At 37.0% G+C, this 18,760-nt stretch overlaps 2 protein-coding genes across 7 annotated transcripts in view; both read left to right on the plus strand.

The window, feature by feature from the left end:
- qng1 (Q-nucleotide N-glycosylase 1) overlaps positions 1 to 18,760 on the plus strand; it is a 57,130-nt gene that overhangs the window by 22,240 nt on the left and 16,130 nt on the right. The gene's annotated exons all lie outside the window — the stretch shown is intronic.
- Positions 11,478 to 18,758, plus strand: LOC129415607 (uncharacterized). The gene is made up of 12 exons (XM_073867493.1): positions 11,478 to 11,564; positions 11,640 to 11,754; positions 11,994 to 12,128; positions 13,314 to 13,373; positions 13,524 to 13,559; positions 13,661 to 13,693; positions 13,781 to 13,834; positions 13,912 to 13,968; positions 15,211 to 15,413; positions 16,005 to 16,164; positions 17,125 to 17,221; positions 18,082 to 18,758. Exons 6-12 carry the CDS (start codon positions 13,669 to 13,671, stop codon positions 18,122 to 18,124), a joined length of 639 nt encoding a protein of 212 aa, XP_073723594.1. The 5' UTR covers positions 11,478 to 11,564; positions 11,640 to 11,754; positions 11,994 to 12,128; positions 13,314 to 13,373; positions 13,524 to 13,559; positions 13,661 to 13,668; the 3' UTR covers positions 18,125 to 18,758.

Consider the following 18,760-nt stretch of genomic DNA (forward strand, 5'->3'; position numbering starts at 1 on the left):
CAATTAAATACAAACAGTTGTAAAGCAGGATAAAACCTTGTATGTGATTCATTCACTTCATGTTTTTAGAGATTAAAAGCATAAACAAGAATCTCTCGTTTTCATTCTTCCTGTTACTTTTACTTTTTTAATACTTAAGTAAAATTTTAATGTGATACTTCTTTACTTTTACTCAAATATAATTTTGCCCAGATACAATGATGTTGGCTGGACCTTCTTCAGTTATTTATTGTTGGACGTCAGTTTATACAGCCGTCTAGCAGAATAATTGTTATACACCAAGGGCCGTATTCACAAAGAATTTTATCTTACCACTAAGAGTACTCTTAAATCGCACTAAAAGATTTTAGCTAGGAGTTTTCTCTTAAAAGTTATTCACAACGCCTTTCAGACCTACTTTTAGTAAGGAAAAATGATAACTCCTAAACTAAGAGTGAGTCTCCGTTGCTACGGATGACGTCAATTCTCATGCACGAGCTGCCTCGCAATGACCACGGTGATTGGTTGTTAGATGACAGGCTGTCATGCGGAACATAACACAGACGCACCAAATCATGGAATTACAACATCAAGATATGTCTGTGTCCTACACAAAATAATAATAGTAATGCCATCGAAATGCATATATAAAAGAAAAGTCGTGAATGAAATTAAATTAAATCAAGGTAGCTAATACCCAAATGAAAACCGCCAATTGCCTAATAATAAAAAATGACATTGCATTAACACTTGCTTGATTAATTTACATCCTATTATTACATATTAGCCTAAAAAAACTACTTAATGTTGCCCATATTGAAGAAGCCTAATGTAATAAATAAATGACGGTGGATTATGAACTCGCCAAAAGCCCAACTAGACGCTGGATCATACATATATATGATATATACCCGACCCGCTCCGTGGCCCGCATTTTTTTAAAGTAGTAATTGTTTAAAATAGTTTACTGGCATTTTTATTTCAAACGACCCGACCGACCGCGACCCGAATATCATAAAAAATATTTTTGGATGACTCATAACCGCAGGCACACGCTCATTTCGGATCAACCCGCGCATGGGGAGAGGATTTGTTTGCAGATCAATGCAGCATTCCCGCTTATGTCGCGGACTCGGACGACTGCGAGAGGCGGTGGTATGCATTACAATCGCAGTCAAGGGTTGAGGTTGCAGCCTTTAAACGGGCAAGCATGGCGTTGGTGTACAATATTAAATATATAATATCATAATATCATTATTGTTTCATGTAATTCTAAAAACTTCCTGCTTGTCATGAATGTAATGAATTGTAAAAAACAAATGTCATAAACAATATGCTTACATTAAAGTGTGCTTTTAAGTCTAGGCAAAGCTTTTGAGTTGGTGAAACTGTCCGTGTTAAGGAGGATCAGACAGCACCTAAGCCTTTAGGATTCTTTGTGAATAGGTCTTAGTGAGTTAGGAGTCCTCTCGACTTCTTTTAAGCTGTCCCAGACTTAGGTGCTACTTTTAGGGCTAAAATGCTTCGTGAATTACTTTTAGTGAAAAAAATTAGGAGTCCTAAAGTTAGGAGTGACACGCCCATTATTTTTAGGAGTTGCTCCTAAATTTGCCAGTTAGGAGCTACTTTTAGCCTTAAAATTCTTTGTGAATACGGCCCCAAAAGTCTTGACAATTCACAAAATCTAATATTGATTTCCAGATAAAAACAATGCCTTCTTTAGGGAATACCAAAATAAAAAAACAATACTTTCTTTAGGGAATACCAGCAAGTGCAAACCGTCCTGTCATGAAAACTGTAAACCAAGTCTTAATAGGCAGTTGACTTGCATACATTTTCTATATTATGTGGGTGTACCAAAATATACACAAAATTTTTAAGCTTCTGGTTTTAACATTGAATGAATGAATGAATGAGTTTATTTTTACATACTTAATCAGGGACAATGCACAGGGACCATTAATCTAAAAAAGAAGAGATATCATGTGCCAGGTTATAGCAAAGAAATGCTAATTTCCACCTGCAGTCCCTAGACAGATGTTACATTTACATAAGGTCATAAAATACAGTATTATACATGGAAGCATTATTTCACTCACCTCATTAAAAAAACTCTTCATATCATTTTTTACAGAAATTATACAAAAAAAAAAAAAAAAAAAACATTACTTCACTCTCACATCATAAAAACACTCTACTTGGATCTAACCCTCACTCACTCACTTATAGTCTACATTATTCTTATCACAATCATTCAGTGCTTACAAATTTTCTTTGTTAATAGCCACTGTTTGGTCAGGCGTGTAAAAGTACTATAGTTTGTACATAAAATAATTTCATTTGGAAGAGTGTTCCAAAGACTTACTGCTTTATAAAAGAACGAATGTTGACCATAAGTGTAGGGATGGGTACCGACCTCGGTACTTTTATAGGCACCGACCGAATTGCGTCGGTACTACCCAGTATCGATTCACATAAAATCAATCGGTGCTCAATTTCGGTACCTGAGAGAACATGTCAGCGCGCCGTGTGAGTCTGGTACGTAGCGAAAGCGTGTGCGCGCGCGAGAGAGAGATGGTGTGGTAAGTGACACCCCTTTGCAACTTGCTTAATGGCTAACAGAAAGCGATCTAACATGTGGTTAAATTTCACAAAGGATGATGCAGACAATGCTACCTGTAATATTTGTAACAGTAAGTGCAAGGTAAGCAGTGGTAATACATCCAACCTGAGGAAGCACTTATTTAAACACAGTGTGTATTTAGAAGCACAGCTTATTAAGCTTATATAAAAGCTTATTAAGATGCGTTTTCGTCGATCGGATCACTAGTGGACGAGAGAGACAAATTCTGTTTACACCTGGTATTTAGCAACACCAGTCCGTCTCTTTTTTCCACTTTCGATCGGTCCTGTCCTGATTACTTTGAGTGGTGGTCCGTGGAGACCGCGGGGAAGTCCCTTTGCTTTCGTTTTAACGTAAGCTGGAGTAATGACGGGTTTAAATGCACACGAACTAATAATATGCTTGTGTTTTAAGTAAACATGCTGCACAGTGTTTTGTACATGAATATGTTGGAGCTTTCTCAGATTTTTCAGCACAATTAATGAATTAAGATCACACAACTTTCACGCGCTCGCGAAATGAAACTGCGGAGATCAGCCGCTTTTAGCTTTATCAATGAAAGCCTAAAGACTGTGTGTTCACGCTAAAAGTCAGAAATGACGTAAAACTTTGTCCTCAGTACCTCAAATTAGATAAATAGGAGGAGAGAAGGCAGTCCGTGTGGCTGTTCGAACACATTTAACCACATGCGGACCAAATGCCAATGCTGGCCAGATTGGCAAAAAAAGTATCTCTGTGTCCAGTCCTCTTCTACATCCTCAGAGCGAGTGTTCTTTACCGCTCTGTCATGGCTTTTACCTGAGAACGTTGACATGCTGATTTTTCTAAAAATCAACTGCTAGTATTGTTTTCAACATAAAAGTTTACTTTTATGTTGCTTTTAGGACGTTTATGTTCATTGATCATTTGTCTTACTTATATATTTTATTTATTTATTTTATTTATATGTAAGACATATGCCCTGGATGTTATAGGGATGTTTTTTTTTGTAAAGATTGTGTGTATTATTAAACATTTCGAAATAAATAACAAAATGTTGAAAATGAGAGGTTTGGGCGTCCACTGAAAGTCACTTAAGTCAGAGTAAAGTACCGAAAAAGGTACCGCTGGGTACCGGTATCGAATTCCAGGTACCAGCATCGGAACCGGTACCGGTAAAAATGTGAAAGGTACCCAACCCTACATAAGTGGTTCTGCATCTTGGAACACTGCACTCTCCTCTGGCTGTCGACCGTGTGACTCTATTAAGTCTATCTGAATTTAATGTGACAAATTTTCTCAGAGGAGGAGCAGCGATGTTATGGATAATTTTATATAGAACAGAAATTTGGTTATATTTAATCAGGTTTTCAAAACTCAAAATGTTGTATTTACTTAGTACTTTACAATGATGGTACTGACGAGGCTTTTTATCATGAATTTTTATTGCCCTTTTATATAATGATTCTAATAGTTTTAACGATGTTTTACACGCCTGAGACCAACTGGACATACAATACAGAAGATGCGGAACAATCATGGCATTAAAATAAATATTCGAAGCCTCAGTTGTTAATGAATTTCTAATATGTTTATAATTCATCAAATTAAATTTCAGTTTATTGCCAAGTTTTTTTATATGACTTTTAAAACTTAAATTTGAATCAAGTGTTAGACCTAAATATTTTGTTTCCTTTACATTTTTAATTATTTGCCCATTTACTTGAATTTTATGAGTTAGATGTAACTTACGTTTATTTGAGAAAAACATTGAGACCGTTTTTTCTACATTTAAGGTCAGACAAGACGTCTGCAACCATTCTACAACTTTTTGCATCTCTTTTGATAATTTGTCAGCAACCTCCAGCTCATTTTTCCCAAAAGTGAAGATCACAGTATCATCAGCATACATGATTATATCAACGTCCGAACACACTCTAGGGAGATCATTTATATAGATGCTAAAAAGCAAGGGTCCCAAAATAGACCCCTGCGGCACTCCCATTGAGGTGGCTCTAAACGCGGATTTGATGTTATTTACTTGTACACACTGATGTCTGTCACTCAAATAAGATCTTATCCAGTTTTGGGTGTGTTCAGAGAGACTATATTGATTCAGTTTACTGTAGAGTATCTGGTGATTAACAGTATCAAAAGCTTTGCGCAGATCAAGGAAGACCGCTCCCACCACTCTTCCTTGATCCACATATGCCCTGATTGTTTCCAAGAGATAGCAACATGCATAGTCTGTAGAATATTTACGTCTGATCGCTGGAGTGTATGTGAGCGTAGAGAATAAGAGACTGCCATGCTGTCATGTAAATAAGATAACATATGTCTATTAAGTTTAAAGTTTAATAAAAGAACAATGTATGGACCTCTTTTATAGGTAACGTAACCTTAAATGACTTCTGTTGTGGTCTGGCGCTAAATAAAAAATAAAATAAAAACACTTTTACTTCACCTTTATGGGGGGTCTGCAGTTAGGGGGCAGGACGCCCCTTAACATAATAAAATGGAAAACACTGCACCTGAATAAAATTATACACTCTAAAAAATTGTGCTAAATAGTAGCATACTAAAAGCACATAATCATAGGGAAACCATTTATCGCTATAGGTGATTTAGTACTTAAAATGGTTTCCATATGATTAAGAGCAAGTGAACAACTTTTAGCACCATTCTTTTAGTGTGTATATCTGAATCAGTGTTCAATCTTCTAACCAACCAAAAGCATCTGTTAGAAAATAAACTGGCCAATAAATATAATCTATTTGAACAATCCAATTACAACACTTTTATTCATGAACAATTAAAAATATGTAAGGAATAATTGACGACGGGCCGATGAATTATTGGAAAATAATGCACAACTAAGGTTACACCATGGGTGTTTCAGAATTTTCAAATAATTCAAAGGCCCGGAGTCAATTATTCTGCTTATCCCACAGTGACCACAAACATTGCTCTGGTATTTATTTTAAAGGGATAGTTCACCCAAAAATTCTCTCATCATTTACTCACTCTCATGTTGTAACAAACATGTATACATTTCTTTGTTCCGGTGAACACAAAGGAAGATATTTTGAGTAATGTTTGTACCCATACCGATCATGAGCACCATTCACTTCCATGGCAGGAAAAATAATACTATACACGTGAATGGGGCTCATGAACAGCCTGGTTACAAACATCACTCAAAACATCCTACCCCGTGTTCATCAGAACAAATACGTCCATACATGTTTGTTACAACATGAGTGTGAGGTAGTTTTGGGTAAACTATCCTTAAGACATTTGAAAGGTTAGGTGTGCGTTTCACAGAAAACATAGACGGATGTTGTATAATCAACATCTGTGGAGACTGGAGACTTATCCCATTTTGGTGTTTATTTTCTACTTTTCTTGGATACAAAACAGTTTATTAAATAACATTTTACTCACATTATTTTTAACAAATGTTAAGAAAATTTTTTAAATGTTGCACTAGATGGCCAAAACTATTACCCTATAAACTATAAAATTATAAAGCCTCAATTTCCCTTAATAAAATTAAATAGTCAATAATTATGGGACTGCATTCTTCTTACTGTTGCATTTTCAGTATACTCAATATTGCAAACTATTTACAAATAACATTTGACATAAAATCCAATATTCTTAAATTAGCATGGACGCAAAATCCAGGAGGCAGCGTTACACAAGGCAGTGGAAATGTGCCAGGAGGTCACTGGCTGAAAGGAGCATCAGAGAGCGATTAAAATGCAACCCAAAAACACCCCAACAAGTTCAAGATCCTAATAACTTCACTGGAAGAAATGACCATGACAGGAACATCCGGAGTGCTTTTGAGTGTGGAGAGATTGGAGTCAGTGGAGTCTCAGACGAAACATGTAGTTTGGGAAAAGAGAGTGTGGAACATAGCACCAGTGAAGAAAACTGCAATTCAGGACACGAGGGTGGAAGTAATGCAGTCAGTGAGGAAAACTGTAGTTCAGGACCTGAAGATGTGGAAATGTCCCCAGCCTCACTTACAATGTTTCTGCAGGAGTGGAGTATGAAACACCTTATACCACATAATGCCATTGATGACCTCCTGAGGGGACTTAAACAACATGGCCATCCAGAATTACCATTAACAGCAAGAACCTTGCTGAGAACTCCAAGGCAAATCGAAACTGTGAAAATGTCAGGGATGGAATGTGTTCACTTTGATTTAAGAGAGAGCCTAATTGAACAACTAAAGCACTACCCAAAGGAGATGACCGAACAAATAGGAACACTGGAGATATCATTCAATATAGATGGACTGCCAATTTTCAAAAGCAGCAGGGTACATCTTTGGCCCATTCTCTGTGCCATTCATCTGACACCAACTAGAGTCTTTCCTGTGACTTTGACACTTGGTCCTTCCAAACCTACAAATCTGGATTTCATTGAGAAAGCTATAGGAGATATTCAGGAACTCATTGAAAATGGATTAGTGGGAAAACAAATCTCAATTAGATGTGTTGTCTGTGATGCCCCTGCAAGAGCAATGGTTAAACGGATTAAGCAATATTCGGGTTATTATGGGTGTGACAAATGCACACAGAAGGGCAGATGGATTTCTGGGCGTGTGACCTACCCGCAGGTGGACAATCTCATCTTACACACCAATGAGACATATCGGGCTGAAATGACCAGACGGCAGCAAATTGATGACATTCCAATGTCTCCTTTTTTGAGGCTCCCACTGGACATGATAGATCAATTCCCAATTGACTACATGCACCAAGCCTGTCTGGGTGTGATGAAAAAACTCATCACAGAGTGGATTAGAGGAGACAGAAAGGTGCGAATGTCTGCTGGTCAAACACAAGCAGTAAGCCAAAGGCTGCTGTCCCTCAAGGCGGCCATTCCAAGCTGTTTCCCCAGAAAACCAAGGGCTTTAGAGGACATCGACAGGTGGAAGGCAACTGAGCTGCGTCAGTTTGCTGTGTACACTGGCAAGATTGTGCTAAAGGGAATACTGTCTGACCAGCTGTATGACCACTTCATGGGATTCAGTGTCGCTTTGAGCATGCTTCTTTCACCCAGCTTGGCAGTGGACTACAACAGCTACACCTCTGAGCTGATGAATTACTTCGTCACAAAAACAAAAGACCTATATGGTGAGCAATTCATGGTGTACAACATCCACTCAATGACACACCTTCCAGCAGAAGCGCTGCGTTTTGGCAGTCTTGACGCATGCAGTGCATTCCCATTCGAGAATTTTCTCGGAAAGCTCAAGCGACTCGTAAGGTCAGGGAAGCAGCCACTTGTTCAAGTCGCCAAGCGGTTGATGGAGATTTCAGTCTCTCCACAGACCACGTCTGTGCTGGCCAAAAAGGGCAAATTGTCAAGACCCAACAATGCCTTCATTCTTGGCCAAGAAAAATGTTGTGAGGCCATTGAGGAGAGGACTGAGTTGAATGAATCTGGATCCCCTGTGGTATTATGCAAAGTGTTCGAAAAATGTGAACCTCTTTTTGAAGACCCATGTGATTCCCGGATACTTGGCTGTTACAAAGTGCAGGCAAGGCAATACACAATGAAACTTGTGCCAGAAGAACAGCTGACAAGTCCTGCCATAATGCTGGAAGAAGCACAGGAGATCTCTTTTTTGGCCATCCTACATACAATTTAACTGACACACACACACGCGCGCACGCACACAGTCTCTCACTCACGCACACAGTCTCTCACTCACGCACACAGTCACTCACTCACTCACGCACACAGTCTCTCACTCACTCACGCACACAGTCTCTCACTCACGCACACAGTCTCTCACTCACTCACGCACACAGTCTCTCACTCACTCACGCACACAGTCTCTCACTCACTCACACAGTCTCTCACTCACTCACGCACGCACGCAGTCTCTCTCTCACTCACGCACGCACGCAGTCTCTCTCTCACTCACGCACGCACGCAGTCAGTCTCTCTCTCACTCACGCACGCACGCAGTCAGTCTCTCTCTCACTCACGCACGCACGCAGTCAGTCTCTCTCTCACTCACGCACGCACACAGTCTCTCTCTCACTCACGCACGCACACAGTCTCTCACTCACTCACTCACGCTCACAGTCTCTCTCTCACTCACGCAACGCACACAGTCTCTCACTCACTCACGCAACGCACACAGTCTCTCACTCACTCACTCACGCACACAGTCTCTCACTCACTCACTCACGCACACAGTCTCTCACTCACTCACTCACGCACACAGTCTCTCACTCACTCACTCACGCACACAGTCTCTCACTCACTCACTCACGCACACAGTCTCTCACTCACTCACTCACTCACGCACACAGTCTCTCACTCACTCACTCACTCACGCACACAGTCTCTCACTCACTCACTCACTCACGCACACAGTCTCTCACTCACTCACTCACGCACACAGTCTCTCACTCACTCACTCACTCACGCACACAGTCTCTCACTCACTCACTCACGCACACAGTCTCTCACTCACTCACTCACGCACACAGTCACTCACTCACTCACTCACGCACACAGTCTCTCACTCACTCACTCACGCACACAGACTCTCACTCACTCACTCACACAGTCTCTCTGTCACTCACTCACGCTCACAGTCTCTCAGTCACTCACTCACTCACACAGTCTCTCAGTCACTCACTCACGCACACAGTCTCTCAGTCACTCACTCACGCACACAGTCTCTCAGTCACTCACTCACGCACACAGTCTCTCAGTCACTCACTCACGCACACAGTCTCTCAGTCACTCACTCACGCACACAGTCTCTCAGTCACTCACTCACGCACACAGTCTCTCACTCACTCACTCACGCACACAGTCACTCACTCACTCACACACTCACACAGTCACTCACTCACTCACTCACGCACACAGTCTCTCACTCACTCACGCACACAGTCTCTCACTCACTCACGCACACAGTCTCTCACTCACGCACGCACACAGTCTCTCACTCACGCACGCACACAGTCTCTCACTCACGCACACTCCCTCTCAATCTGAATTACTAAAAGTAACATTTAAACTGATGTCATGAGGGGCTACGCAGTTTTCAGCAGGATGGTTCAGTCCATGTAGATTGTGGCCAACCCAGTTATAAGCCCTTCTTCAGTCAGGTAAGAATTTCCAACATCAACCTTCTCTGAGAGTGCATCTTAGAGTTTTATTTCTCAAACCCCCCACACACACACACACTGAGTGTGTCTCTCACCCTTAAAAACCCTTCAGCTCATCAGATCCTGATCAGTCCCAGGTGTGTGGGAATACTGATTTACTTGAGGGGTGGAGTTCCCGACTAGCCCAGCAGATGGAGCCATAGCTGTGTGTGATTGAAGCCATCTCAGGGAAATGCACCGTCCCTCCAGGACACAGCCTCTAGTGACATCACAAAACAACAAGCAAAGATAAATAAATAAAAGAAAAATTAGGTAAAACAAGGATAACACATTACTGTTATAACACAGAAAATTGTATTGTATCAAATGTACGTTAACAATTAGTTTTAGTGAACACTTTAGTTTAAACATTTAAATGTTTAATGGGGGTTGGGGTGGGCATGTAACAATATATTTATAGGTTGTTAATGTGGCTGTCCCTTAGCTACAAATTCTGCATCTATTAATGTCTATGTCTATTCTGCTTTTTAACCAAGAATAATCCAATGTTTTTCAATTGAGGTACAGCTTTTAAATTGAGAAAATATGGGGTTCATTTTGGGAAAATATTTATTTCTGATCATTTAATATTTGAGGTGGTGTAGTTTTGTTTTTACAACTTTTATAGTGCAATGTGAACAGAGTCTGTGATTCGGCCTGTCTCTCGGTCTGTCTCTCTCTTACTCCCTCTCTCTGTCTCTCTCTCTCTCTCTCACACACCCACACACACACACACCACGTCAAACAAATAAACTACAAAACACTATGAAATTCCCATCTAATGATACAGAATTCATCATGGGAATCAGGTAGGCCGATACATTCAAGCCATAACAATAATGTAATTAGTTTAAATTTTCAATGCTTTTTTCAGTTGCTAACAAACATTGTTCAATACCGATTTGTTTTAACACAAACCAATGTAAGTATTGTGGCAAGTGATGAAAAAGATATTTCGATAAATAATGGAGATTACACAATTGATGGTATCCAATGAATTACATAGTATTTGTTTTTCCTACTATGTAGGTCAATGGTTACCAGCAGTAATTTATCAAAATATCTTGTTTTGTATTCATCAAATTATGACAAAATCATAGGTTTAGTGCTTCTTTAAAGCATCATCAAGCTTTTAATGTAACTGCACAAACATAGTTATCTAATCATATTTATTACAGGGTTTTTTTCGATTGCTAAACGGCAGTGAGCACAACTAGAGCTACATGTCAAAACTTTAAAAACTCTTTATAAAAACCTCATCTGTTGTTTTATCAAGAACAAACATTCTATTGATGCAGTTGTTGAATGGTGCAGATTTGGTTACACCCTCAACATGTTTAATTCCCCTCATTTCAAAAACCAATCACTTTCACTTCTGTAAACAGTGTAATGAGTGCAAAACAGGACATTATTTGGAATAAATACAATTTCATTTGCTAAAAATGTGTCATAATAATGACTACAAAATGCACAAACTTTGTTTTGAACCTAGACTAAACAATTGATAAATATGCAGAAAAATTTGTTTTGTATGAAACCAGTGAAAATGATTTACAGTTTTGTCTGCATAAAAAAAGTTTCACTATCTGTCACTGTGTGTGAAGAGTTTTGAAAATGTAACTTCAATATTGACTCCAATGCATGTTAGCAAATAAAAAACAAACAAACTATAATTGCTTTATTTATTTGTCTTTCAACAGATGGAGAAAAAAACTTTTGCAGTAACTGAATTTGCAGATGACAATTCAGTAGAAATTGTGCCAAGTACTTGGTTGGAGGAAACCACTGAAGTATGCCGTCTTAAAAAAACTTTAAAGTAACATAACTTAGATAATTGAAATCTGATCTAATGCATTTTTTTACAGGGAACATTTTGTTTCTGGACCTTCACCAACACAAGACAGCTAGTAAAAAAAAATGCCTTGCCTGACAAGCAAAAGTGGAGGCGCTTCCCTGTAAAAAAGATTTGGCTACAAACAAGTAAATGTTACAGTACTAAATATGATTCTATACTGTAGTATGATTCTATATTGTAGTATTTCGGGTTTATTGATTGGTTGTATTGCCCATGACTCATAAAGATTGTGTTGTATGTATCTGAGATTTTTATACATTTTAGTCCTGGTGGTAATTTGAACATTTGACTACCTACACTTCTAAATATTGTTACCATAACGTTATAAAACATAATATTTTACAACAAACTATATATTTTCCAGACTCATATGAAAAGGCATTCCATAAATGCCAACAAGCAGCTGAAACATCAAATATCGAAACGGACACATCCATTAAAAAGAGGCCACACAAAAAGCCCAAAAGATATGAGTCCGAAACTGACATTTCATCAGATGGTAAGTGTTCATAGTATTTGCAATAAAATATTTTTAAAAATATTACTTCTTAGTTTTTACAATTACAATGTTTTAATTACTTTTGTCCACTTTTTTTAAGAATTACTGTAAGTAAAAACCTGACATCTAGGGTCTCTGCCAATAAATGCAGCTCAGTACAGCATAATAAATCCAAAATCAAAACTCTGCTGTGTAAAAATCAATTTGAACAGATTATCCATGTTCTTGTTCTTTTACAATTAGACTATTGCAATTCACTTTATTATGGAATAAGTCAATTATCTTTAATGTGCCTTCAGGCAGTACAGAATGCAGCTGTAAGAGAGTTGACAGGCAGAAAAATGTTTGATCATATCTCTACGATCCTCATTTCCCTTTATTAGTTACCAATTAAATCAATAATTATTTTTCAAATCTTGTTTTCAAATCTCTGCATAGCCAAGCACCTTCTAATATATTCGAGCTAATCAGTGTTCACAGGCCAAAAAATCTTTATAGTCTGGTGACCTTGGTCTCCTTATTGTTGCTAGCTGGGCTTTGCCACAGAGGAGATTGAGCTTTTGCTATCTCTGGTCCGACCCTATCAAATAAGCTCCCAATGGCTGTTAGAGCTACACCCTTTCTACCAGTTTTTGAAAACCTGCTTAAAAATCACTTATTTATTTCAGGATTCTAGTAACTGGGAAAACTGTTTTTTTTTGCTCTTTATAGTATACTGTACTATGTTGTTGAATGTAGTTGTATGTTACTCTAAAAAAATGGTGCTAAAAAGTTTAAAAGCTTGTAAAATGTTTGGAAGGGAAACTGGCTTATACAGTAGTTTTTTTGAAAGAGCCCCATTAGTGTTGTTTCTAAGCCTATTTGCGCTTACTTCACATTATAGACAATACCAGGATAAACTTGAACGGGGGTATTGAACACATCATGTACTGTTTTTTCTTAGAGTGTTCTGTACTTTTTCCTGTCATTTCATTTATTACATACCTTTTTATGGGTTGTAACAATATGATTTCTTCATCTGTTTAAATATTTTGATAGTGTCTGGTTAAAATTGTGTGTCAATTGCTGCACTGTAATTGTTCATTTACAAAATATACCTGTTTTCTGACACATCTAACATTAACAACATATTTTATGATTCTATGAACTACAATTGGTCATGTATATAATTTTTTGTTTTCTTAGATGACAGCGGACATATTTCAGTTTCAAAAAAAATTTTGTCAAAACCTGTTCCACCCAAATGTAAGTGGTAACATGATTTGCGTAATCATTAACATTATGTTTTTAATTTCTACTATTACATTTTTTTTACCGGTTTTATGTTCTTTTCCAAAACTTTTAAAAGCAAAACATCCTACTGAATGTCTTTTCATACTTCTGTTGTACTTTCAGATCAGCCATTGCCCAAAACCGTCCCGCAAGACAAGGGTTAACAAAATTTATTTATTTATGTGTATTTATGTCACATAGTTATTTATATGTGTATAAATAGTTAATATTTATGAACAATTTTTCTGTTTTGCTCACAGTACAACAAATGACAAGAACTCTTGATTTATTCTGTAAGAGGAAGTCTTTTAAAAATTTTACTAAAAATTTACCATGTTTATTTGTAGATACTTGCATCTAAAATTAATTATTTCTTACAGCAGATGACTCATTACCAGAGACCTCACTGACAAATGTGTCACCTCTACATCAAGGTAAGTAATACAATTTTATTGTGCTATATTAATTGATATGTAATCTTTATAAACATATATATAATTTTTTTCCACAGCAGTGTCAGATCTACTCGTAAACGAGCCAGAGAACACAACTGAGGAAGCCACAAAAAGTAAGCTACTGCAACAGTTCTTGGATGCAAACATGCATACACAGTGTTTCCCACAGGAATTTCTTAGACACTGCCAACACACATTTATGTTTCAAACACCTTGTAAAAGTGGATTTTGCATAAAAGGTGCCCTTAAAGTAAAAATAAAGATAACTATGTCTGTCTTTTTTGTAAATACAAATTATTGAATTAATGTAGGATTTGTAACATACTAAAAGCTATTATTTTACTACAGGCTAGTCAGTGTATTTATTAGGTTGCTTCAAAGGCGTAAGGTATTGTAAATACTACATAGCCAAACGCAACAATAATAAAACAATGAGTTGACAAAGAATGTACTTTTAATACTTACTTTTAAAGGGGACATTTCATAAGACTATTTTAAGATGTCACATAATTCTTTGGTGTCCCCAGAGTACATATGTGAAGTTTTAGCTCAAGATATGACATAGATAATTTATAGCATAAATAAAACTGCCCCTTTGTAAGTGTGAGCAAAAATATGCCGTTTTGCCACTTAATGGCAGAGTCATGGTTGGATAGTGCACGTTTAAGGGGCAGTATAATTTTAATAAGATCTAGGGATGCATATCAATTAATCGCGATTAATCTATAGCAGAATAAAAGTTTTTGTTTACATCATATATGTGTGTGTACTGTGTATAATAACTTTGTATAGTTAAATGCACACACATGCATGTATATATTTAAGCAATGTTTACATGTGTTTATACATTTGTATATTTATGTATAATTTATATTATATATAAAAATAAATACTTAATATATAAATATATTTTTTTCTTAAAATTATACATGCATGTGTGCATATTTATATATACATAATTATTATACACAGTTCACACACATATATGATGTAAACAAAAACTTTTATTCTGCTTTAGATTAATCGCGATTAATTGATATGCATCCCTAATAAGATCCCTTTTTGATGTCACAAGGGGAGCCACATTTCAATGATCTATTTTTTACATGCTGGTAGAGAATGGTTTACCAAAACTAAGGTACCTGATCATTTTTACATTTTCTAGGTTGATAGAAGCACTTGGGACCTAACCCAGCACTTAAACATGTAGTCAGATTTTATGTCCCTTTAAAAGAAGGTTCTTCTGCAATTTTACTTAAGAAAATATTTGTAATGGATCTTAGTAACTCCATTACTTGTAACAGAGAAATACTTGACCAGTAAGTAATAGAGTTGTTTACCTCTGTTTTCCATAGACTATCGCACAAAAGTGCTGCAGAAACTGCAGGAGCTTGCTGAAAACCAGCGAGAACTCCTTTCAATACAGCAACGGATTTTGGCTGCTCTAGCTCCAAATGTTGACACAGATGAGGAGCTTCTTGATGGACCATGCCAGACATTAGAAGCGTTTGTGCAATTCGACGCAACACTAGAGAGCAGGGAAAAAAAGAAAAAGATGGTAATAAATATACATTCAGCAATATACATAAGCTAGGCATGTGCCAATCCTAAACTTTCAATATAGTTAATGGATATTTATATTATATTTCACAAATAATGATTTATATGCATAAAATAATGATTTACTGACTGCTTAATAATATGTTCTAGACTTTAAAAACGGTTGTGTTAAAACAAACCCAATCAGTGTTATTTTTGGGACACATTTTAACTCACTGCCTTGTCCCAAACTAGACACAGCTGTGTTTTTATTTGAACAACACATGTGTGTTACTTTTAATACAACGTTGTTGTATACACACAGAGTTGTTTCTAGTTTTGGACAACGCATTTAGTGTTTAATGTAATATATAAACACTGATTGGGTTTGTTTTAACACAACCATTTTAATAAGATACTGTGATTTTAGAAAAATGCAAACAATTGCTGTATGTTAGAATTGTTAATTTTAAATTGCTCACAGTAGGACTATAGTGAATTACTACGGTAAACAATTCTGCCAAATGCATAAATGCAACGTAGTATATAGTCAGTATGTGTTCATAATTATTTTCTACTAATTAGAAAATACATGTTGCTGTTGTTTTAGATTAACTACATACGTTCCCTTGGGGGAGCCAACCCAGGATCTGCTGTACGCAAAATTTTGCGTAAATTGGCCTCCACTGAAGTCCTGAGTGCCTACAGCATGAAAGGGAGGAAGGGTAAACTAGCCTTCCAACGGCTCAGAATGTGCCCTTTAATAATAGGCAAGCTTTCTTCTTCGTCTCATTGTTTAAAGAGAAACTCATTTCTGTCCGTTTATTCTCAGCAATATCCAATTAAAAGAGACAGAATAAGATTGGACCAGAATATCACACTTTAAATTCTGCTGGGTTATTTTTAACCCAATCCTGGGTAAATATTGGACAGAACACATTGGTTACCTTTCAAATACAACACTGCATTGAAACAACCCAGCATAGGATTATTTACTAATGCAGTATGCCTACTAGAAATGGGTAAATTAAGGCATGCTCAAGAAGAAAAGTGGCCAAAGAGAAAATACATTACATTAGGACTGATGTGATTTGTAACTGGTACTGATGTGGTTATAAAATAAGAAAAACATGATTGATCAGAATATGATCAGAATATCAACTTGCATAATAATTATGCATGTAGTAATCATAACAACAGTTACAACAATACATCACAATTGTGGTTACACAGGAGTATGATAATTACATGACGAACTTGTATGTTTAATTCAGGGGTGGCAAACGTTGGTCCTGGAGGTCCGCAGTCCTGCAGAGTTTAGCTCCAGCTCTAATCAAACACCTGAACAGGCTAATCAAGGTCTTAAGAGTTACTAAAAAGCTACGGTAACGGGCAGGTGAGGTTTTATCAGGGTTGGAGCTAAAATCTGCAGGACTGCGCTCTCCAGGACCGATGTTCGCAACCCCTGGTTTAAATGGTACATATTTTACAAAGCCAATTCTTATGAATTTGTACAGTAAATCATACAAGTACCTATGATTATTATAAAAATAAGAATGAATCAAATCAGTACAATGAGACACCTCATAACATACATAGTACTAATTGCCATGAGATTGTGTTTTCTTTTATAATCAGCTGAAAAATTAATTTAATTCTTTCATCGAATTGTATTTACAATCTACACATTATAGAAATTATTGACTGTGATTATTTTATTTTATTTACAGAAGCAACACAGAAAAACTACAAAGCATTAAAGGCCATTGACGTGGAAGACTTAATTGCATTAGCCTTGAAATTTGCCCCACACAGAAATTTAAAATGGTAATCATATTCAGTGTTTCCCACAGGATTTAGAGAGACTTTTTAGAGTGTGTGGCAATTACGTCACACGCTAATTAGCATATATGTGACGTGTTCAGTGTTGGGGAAAGTTACTTTTAAAAGTAATGCATTACAATATTTAGTTACTCCCCAAAAAAGTAACTAATTGCGTTACTTAGTTACTTTTCATGGAAAGTAATGCTTACGTTACTTTTAAGTTACTTTTGCGTTACTTTTTCTAACTTGGTTAAGGCTTGATCTCTTTTAGGCCTTGCAGGTGTTTTTTATGATCGCAAAAATGTCAAGCTCTGGCCTGCCATCCCCGTTTCTGACTCAAACTGTTCCCGCTCAGGAGCACAGAGTTCGTAATTTTACGTTAATTAGTAATTCAGTTCAGTTTAATTTAGTAATTTTTTTTTTTTAATTGAATTAATTAAACTGAAAAGTAACTCGCATTACTTTTTTTAAAAGTAACTCAAATATTAATGTGTACATTTATAAAGTAATGCGTTACTTTACTCGTTACTTCAGAAAAGTAATATTATTACGTAATGCGCGTTACTTGTAATGCGTTACCCCCAACACTGGACGTGTTTGCGTTTGATCGAGTGTTGGCACCTGAAATATGTTTAATTTCTTCTCTTTTATCTGTCACATTATATTGCATATTACAGTTTTTCTCAGTTGCTTAAACACATTTACTGAAATTATGCCTCATATTCTCTAAACAGTAAACACAATTGCATAACATCTCACACAATACTCCAAGTATTATATTTTCAGGTCAAAATGAAGCTCTACACTCAAAACCATGGAGGCAACAGTGAAGCGACTCAAATTAGGCTTTGCTCGTGGCTCAGCCTCCCTCATAATCATACCATGGACAAGGACATGGTCAGCTAGAGTGGCTTGAATTTCATCTGAGACTGCTTGTCACCTTTCACCATGTCCTCCTCCTCTTCCTCCTCCTTCAACAAGTCCTCTTTCTTTCCCTCCTCCTCTTCCTCTCCCCCCTCCTCCTCGACCTATTCCTTCATTTTTCTGTGAATCCATTCTTCAAAAGCTCAGTGAACTGATTCAGGTCCTTTATCTATCTATTGAAGGATTTGATGCGTGTTCAGTTTTTAATCTTTGTGTTTCCACCTGGGTAATTGTTTGCTAATTGAGCCTTAGTTGTGCTGACTTGAGTGAACAGTATTGAATGCTAGTGCTTTCCATATGACCACATGGTGTAAGCCATGAGAAATGTAGGGATTTGTGTGTAGAGTTTTGAAGTAAAACTTCACCAAATATAACTCATGTGTTAAAGCAGAGGAGTAGTGTTTATTGTTCAGCAAATTGATTTTGAATGATTGTGCTTCTTGAAAAATTGCGTTATGGTTTTGAAATTTTAGTTCAAAAGCCTGGTTATAGTGTTTTAGCAATCGAGGAAAAACTGTAAAACAACTGCATGCTATTTTTTACATATCTGTTCGGTTGTCAGACATGAAACGAGTACCCAGCTAGAAATAAAAAGTTCTAAGAACGTTCCCTGGGGGT

Source organism: Misgurnus anguillicaudatus, chromosome 5, assembly GCF_027580225.2.
Source record: "Misgurnus anguillicaudatus chromosome 5, ASM2758022v2, whole genome shotgun sequence".
Taxonomy (NCBI): Eukaryota; Metazoa; Chordata; class Actinopteri; order Cypriniformes; family Cobitidae; genus Misgurnus; species Misgurnus anguillicaudatus.